The sequence below is a fragment of the Oncorhynchus nerka genome, linkage group LG9a (assembly GCF_034236695.1).
Source record: "Oncorhynchus nerka isolate Pitt River linkage group LG9a, Oner_Uvic_2.0, whole genome shotgun sequence".
Lineage (NCBI taxonomy): Eukaryota > Metazoa > Chordata > Actinopteri > Salmoniformes > Salmonidae > Oncorhynchus > Oncorhynchus nerka.
Window position 1 is genome coordinate 18,672,581 of NC_088404.1, and position 6,729 is coordinate 18,679,309.

The 6,729-nt window shown below is 42.1% G+C and overlaps 1 protein-coding gene across 1 annotated transcript; it reads left to right on the forward strand.

Annotated features, from left to right (window-relative positions):
• The first annotated feature begins 199 nt into the window (after positions 1 to 199).
• dus2 (dihydrouridine synthase 2) lies at positions 200 to 6,674 on the forward strand. The gene is made up of 16 exons (XM_029667496.2): positions 200 to 307; positions 633 to 776; positions 904 to 949; positions 1,103 to 1,194; positions 1,360 to 1,403; positions 1,618 to 1,678; positions 1,807 to 1,854; positions 1,949 to 2,014; positions 2,182 to 2,252; positions 3,484 to 3,570; positions 3,674 to 3,842; positions 4,133 to 4,254; positions 4,447 to 4,590; positions 5,142 to 5,229; positions 5,336 to 5,409; positions 5,640 to 6,674. The coding sequence occupies exons 1-16, from the start codon at positions 302 to 304 to the stop codon at positions 5,872 to 5,874; spliced, it is 1,497 nt and encodes a 498-aa protein (XP_029523356.1). The 5' UTR covers positions 200 to 301; the 3' UTR covers positions 5,875 to 6,674.
• The last annotated feature ends 55 nt before the right edge of the window (positions 6,675 to 6,729 follow it).

Below are 6,729 nucleotides of genomic sequence, written 5' to 3' on the forward strand. Positions count from 1 at the left end.
ACTGCCAGCCAGAGAGAATTTTTTTTTTTTTTTAAGTATTTATATGTGGCTTTAAAATATTGTAGCTTATAGTGTGTTTTACGTTCATCAGGTTTACACCGCCGGTACAGTTAGGTATGCAGCACACAACACACAAAGGACCACTTTAGAACAACGTTACTCGTAGTGAATTTGTCTGTTCTATGCAGTAATTTCTATTCCAAATCGGCGAGGTTTGATGATGCAAGATTTCAAACAGGAAGTAGAGTCAACACGCGTTCCGGGGGATCAAATGAAGACCACTATAATGTACTTTCTGTAAATGACGGTGAGTTATTTTGATTATGGAGTAAAAACAGGATATCGTAAGTGCCAGATGTGTGTCCTCCAATTATATTACCAGCAATACGTTATATCTGCCACGTTTCTCTGGTTGTACGCAAGCGAACAGCGACACCAAACATGTTTGTCAACGCAGCTAAAACTGTCTTTGGCTAAAGCAATGCTGTTATTAACCCTGATTCGTATAGAATTACACCCACCATTCGTTGTTGATTACTTCACATAACCTAACCTCTTCACCAAGAAGAGACTCAGGACATGGACAGCTTGTTGTAATAGCTTTGCCTGTTTTCTGTTTCCATTCGAACCAGGCGAATAAAGAAAATATGACGGCCAATACAGTGGGTAGACTGTGTTTCCGCAATGTAAATGCACTGGCACCTATGGTGCGTGTTGGCACCTTACCAACGAGACTGCTGTCCCTGGATTATGGTGCTGATATTGTGTACTCTGAGGTAAGTCTGTCAGTGGAGAAGGTGGTGTGCTTCATTTTATGGCTTTGGGGCAATTGACTGTCAATCTATCTTTTGAAACTTGTCTTTGATTACTGTGTTCAATCCATTTTTTTTGTATGTTTTGTAGGAGTTGATTGACATCAAAATGGCACAGTGTCAGAGAGTTGTCAATGGTAAGTTTGTCTCACCTACCCTAATACAGTCCTTTGATTACTGTTGTTGTAACAACTGTCACTGTGAGATGCTAGTGTGTGTGTGTGTGTGTGTGTGTGTGTGTGTGTGTGTGTGTGTGTGTGTGTGTGCACGCGCTGTGATTTGATTTGCAGAGGTCTTGGAGACGGTGGATTTCGTGGCTCCTGATGAGAGAGTGATGTTCAGGACCTGCGAAAAGGAGAAAGACCGTGTTGTCTTCCAGATGGTAGGCTATACACGAGAGCCTTCACTGTCTGTAATGTTTCATTAGAGGAATTGGATGGGGTGGGCTATTGAAGTCAATATTTGACATAGACAGGACTCATGTCCTTATTTATTCAACATGTCAAAGATGGGACCAACATGACTATGCCTCTTACTGTTTCTGCAGGGAACTGCGGACCCAGACAGAGCACTGATTGTGGCGCGACTAGTGTGAGTCTTGAACATTGTATTTCTGTTGTCCATCTATTCTTTCTGTTCCATTTCTACTGGTATATAGGAAGAACATGTAAGCATATTTTGTCAGCAACTGAGGTGTAGGTTGAGAGGCACTACAGTCTGTTCTATGGTCTACCTCACAAGTGAAAAGAAAAGCCTTATTGCCCCTTGGCACCTGTTCTTATATATTCCTCTTTGTAATGTGTAGGGAGAATGATGTGGCTGCCATCGATGTGAACATGGGCTGTCCTAAGGAATACTCTACTAAGGTGGGCTATGAGTGACACAGTCAGCAGCCAACAAATAGTCAATGAATGGTCAGTCAGTTCAGACCTAATATAATGTTCACACTAAGGTGACTGTCTGCTGACCCTTCACTTCTCTGTATCTCCTGTAGGGTGGGATGGGAGCTGCTCTGCTCTCAGACCCCGACAAAATCGAAGCGGTGAGTCGTCAATCTTCTCCCCCATCAGAAAGCTAATTGAATAGAGCACTGTTGAGAAATAATATCTATATTTTTGTCATCTCTCTTTTTCTAGATTCTTAGAACACTTGTGAAAGGAGTGTCCAAACCAGTGACATGTAAAATCAGAATATTGCCCACAGTAAGTTTTAAAAGGACAATGCCTTTTCTACAGCAATTAGATGGGTGTCGTGTGTTTTGAGCCAAATTCATTAGTCTTTTGACCTCACTTGTTAAAGATTACATTCGCCATTAAAATTGTACTTGTGTGGCAGACTGACTGACCCCTGTGTTTATGTGTGTGTTCAGCTGGAAGATACTCTTAGTCTGGTAAAGAGAATTGAGAACACGGGTGTGGCAGCTATTGCCGTTCACGGCAGGTAAAGTCCTGTTCTTATCATACCCTTTGTTACACTACATGATCAAAAGTTTGTGGACACCTGCTCGTCGAACATCTCATTTCAAAATCATGGGCATTAATATGGATTTGGTCCCCCCTTTGCTTCTATAACAGCCTCTACTCTTCTGGGAAGGCTTTTCCACTAGATGTTGGAACGTTGCTGCGGGGACTTGCTTCCATTCAGCCACAAGCATTAGTGAGGTCGGGCACTGATGTTGGGTGATTAGGCCAGGCTCACAGTCGGCGTTCATCCCAAAGGTGTTCGATGGGGTTGAGGTCAGGACTCTGTGCAGGCCAGTCAAGTTCTTCCACGCTGATCTCAACAAACCATTTCTGTATGGACCTTTCTTTGTGCATGGGGGCATTGTAATGCTGAAACAGGAAACTGAAACAAAGGGGCCCCAGACCATTATTCCTCCTCCACAAAACTTTACAGTTGGCACTATGCATTGGGGCAGGTAGCGTTCTCCTAGCATCCGCCAAACCCAGATTTGTCCGTCAGACTGCCAGATGGTGAAGCGTGATTCATCACTCCAGAGAACGCTTTGCCACGGCTCCAGAGCCGACGCTTGGCATTGCTCATGGTGATCTTAGGCTTGTGTGCGGCTGCTTGGCCATGATGCTCCCGGCGAACAATTATTGTGCCGATGTTGCTTCCAGAGTCAGATTGGAACTTGGTAGTGAGTGTTACAACCGATGACAGATGATTTTTACATGCTTCAGCAATCAGCGGTCCAGTTCTGTGAGCTTGTGTAGCCTACCACTTTGAGGCTGAGCCGTTGTTGCTCCTAGACGTATTCACTTCACAATAACAGAACTTATAGTTGATCAGGGCAGCTCTAGCAGGGCAGAAATTTGACGAACTGACTTGCTAGAAAGGTGGCATTCTATGACGGTGCCACGTTGAAAGTCACTGAGCTCTATAGTAAGGCCATTTTACTGCCAATAATTATCTGTGGAGATTGCATGGCTGTGTGCTCGATTTCATACACCTGTCAGCAACGGGTGTGGCTGAAATAGCCAAATCCACTCATTTGAAGGGGTGTCCACATACTTTTGTATATATATTGTATTTTACATTCATCTGATTTTAGATGCTTGATTTTGTGTAAAGCTAGTGATTTATAGAGACCCAAACCTTTTTCTGGCTCATTTTCTTTTTTGCCGTTTTGCATATCCAAATTGATTTGTGACTGCCTCTACTTCCTCAGGTTAAAAGATGAAAGACCAAGACACCCTGTTCACTGTGACTTCATCCAGGCTATAGCTGAGGCGGTGTCCATTCCTGTCATCGCTAAGTGAGTCGCTCTGTCTCTCTCAAAGGTGTTGTGAACACGGAGATAAATCAATTATTATGTGACTGACTGTCCTTGCCTTCGACACTTACTGTATTTTGTGTAGCGGAGGTTCTCTGGACCGGGTCAAAGCCCACGCTGACATCGAGGAGTTCCGGAAGGCCACCGGGGCGTCCTCTGTGATGGTTGCCAGGGCGGCTATGTGGAACCCCTCAGTGTTCCGCAGTCAGGGACTGCTGTCTGTGGAGGAGGTCATGGAGGAATACCTCAAATACGTGAGTCTACCGCCCTCCGTCCACTTTACCTCACTCTGCAGGAGACCCACTGTGTTAAAATGCTAAACTCAACTATCACTTTCATATTGTAGATTGACATATTGTGGTATGACATAGGAAAGTTACCTAGGTAATCCAAGGCTTGTTTTTTGATCTGATAATGACGCAATCACAAACTACAGGGAAGTTAATCAAAGATGACTTGCTATATGCCAACTTTACCAAGCATAAAATACATTGTGTCATGTTAGAGGCCAATTAAGAAACATTTGTGCTTTTTTTATTTGTAGGCCATCCGCTACGACAACCATGCCTTCAACACCAAGTACTGCCTCTGTCAGATGCTGAGGGATAAGGTGGAGTCTCCACTGGGGAAGCAACTCAAATCTGCCCAAACCAACAAAGAGATCTGGTACATGTCTTTTGAATCATGATGTCAGAGAACTTCAGAATTCCAGTATTCTATTTAATTTCCTAGTAAATTTAGTTCTATTTCATATATTATTCTATTGGTGAACCTTTTTGGTAATAAGTACTCAAAAATGGTAGTATTGGTACTCAAGTTTGATGTTTGGGTATTTAACTCTACACCTGTGTTTTCCAGTGAGGGCTATGGGCTGCAGGAGTACTATAAGAAGACCCAGGCAGAACTACAAGCCAGAAGGGAAGCCATCCAAACCAACCACAATCACCCCAACCTGCCTGTTCTAGATGGTGATGTCACCACAATGCATGTCAAATTTGAACGGTTTGTTCTAAGGCCATTTGGAACTCCTCTTACACATCTCTCTCATCGGGTTACAGCAGCTCTACTCTGTCTGGTGGATAATGTTTAAGGGATGACCTGACCAAATTTGCATAGAAATTTTATTTACAGATTGTTACTCTAATTGAAAGCAATTCTAAGAAGCTGTAGATCTGTTCTATGTGCATTATTTCTATGCTCCCTGTTCTTAAGTTTAGTTTTTGCATCTTGTACTGTTAGTTTTGTACACCAGCTACTATATTTTTGGTTATGGAAAATATATGTCACAGCGGTTTAGATGGTACAATGATTCTCTACACAATGACTGGTGGTTTTGTCACAATCTGAAATTAGGCGAACTCTTAGAATTTCAGCAACCAGGAAACGGCGGAGCGATTTCTGCATAGTGCACCTTGGTTTATGTCTAGTAAGTCACTAGTTGAGTTGTGTAGGCAGGTAGTGGGAAGTCCTGTAATATATTACTGTGTATTACATATTGCACATATTATTATGACTGTACATAGTATGATGGACGTGTGATGTTGGTGTGTCAGGAGGGAGTACCCTGGAGAATTCAGCCCTAAGATGTTCCTGCTGGAGTGGAGCCGCAAGGAGAACTTAGACCAACCACGATATGAGACAGTAAGATGACCACTTTAGATTAGCCATGGTCTTTCAACATACATGTCAAAAACAAGATGGCATTTATGTGTAGTGTGCCGAAGTGCATTATGTATGATGTTTTCAGGTACAGCGCTCTCAAGACCGGGCCTTCCAATCCATGGTAACGATGACAGGGAAAAAGTACAGATCCACTCTGTGGTGAGTTAATAGTGAAAGTGTTATAGACATTTTAAATGTTAGTCATTTAGCAGATGCCAGTGTTAGTTCACAAAAGGCTTAATTCATTTTATTTCTATTTATGACCAAGTTAAACCCTGGGAAGTTAAAGCTTGATATCACTGTTATAACACACAATGCTTATTTACTCATACAAATGCTAAAGTACACTATTCACACATAAAAACACATTCTCTTTTATAACCATGCAGGGAGAAGTCAAAGAAATATGCAGAGCAGGCTTCTGCTATAGTATGTCTACGTGTTTTGGGGCTACCAGAGGGGCGGGCTGGTGAAGAGTACTCTGGGTTGGTGGGCAAGAGGAAGAGGGAGGAGAAGAGCAACGAGACGCCAGATGAGGAGGACACCACTACATACTTTGGAGCCAGGAAAAGACGCCCGTCTGAAAACCCAGAAGAGCAACGGGTCACCAACCATTCCAAATAGTGTACAGCACATGACATGCACAGCCTGACTACTACACTGTGTAACAACTGTGTAAAATTATTGCTATAAGACAGCATGTACCTTTTATATTAAATGGTGACTGTTTTGCAGCAGGGGTCAGCTCTTACCATGGGGAGTGATTGATACAGTAGCGGCCATATTATTGTGAGATTGAGACATGGCAACGAGTAGTGTACAGTGTCTGAGATATTCTGTCAGCTCCCCTCCAAATAGTCAAACAGACATCAGCATGAGGTGTTCAATGCTATTTATTTTTTCTCCTGGATTATTTTGTTTAGTGACAAAAAGCTTGTTTGGTGTTGGTTTGCAGAAAACATGCTCTGCATGGGATTATTAAATGGCCCTATTATTTTAGTTTTTGATAAACCAAACTGGTAATCGGATTAGTTTACAAAGAAATGTCCAAATGTGTAACAAGACAGTTTGTCAGGCTACTTGAAATCATGCATTCTGCTTACTCTTGCAATATTCAAATGTTTCTTCTGTAAAGTCACAATAGAAAACCACTTATCAACTTTCTGCACTACTCATATTGACCAGAAGCAAGTTTTTATTTTATAATTCTTGACAGGAGTGTATGTACAGTGTAATGAAATCTGCCAGAGGAGGGCGGCACAGGAGCTGTACAAAGAGAGTTAATTTTCTCAGGCAGTATTTATTGCACCATTGTCTCACATGGGACCTTACAAAATTAGGAAAACTTGCTTTTTATGTTTTCATCCTAAATTAATTGGTTGTTGCTCTTTCACGTTAAACAATAAACGTTTTTGTTGATTGTATACATTGACAGTTGGCTGCTATTGAATCAATTGTTTTTAATTAAACAGTTTGATT

Coding starts and splice junctions, on each gene's coding strand:
- dus2 (XM_029667496.2), top strand. Junction 950..1,102: donor GTGTCAGAGAGTTGTCAATG/GTAAGTTTGTCT, acceptor TTTGATTTGCAG/AGGTCTTGGAGACGGTGGAT. Junction 2,015..2,181: donor AAATCAGAATATTGCCCACA/GTAAGTTTTAAA, acceptor GTGTGTGTTCAG/CTGGAAGATACTCTTAGTCT.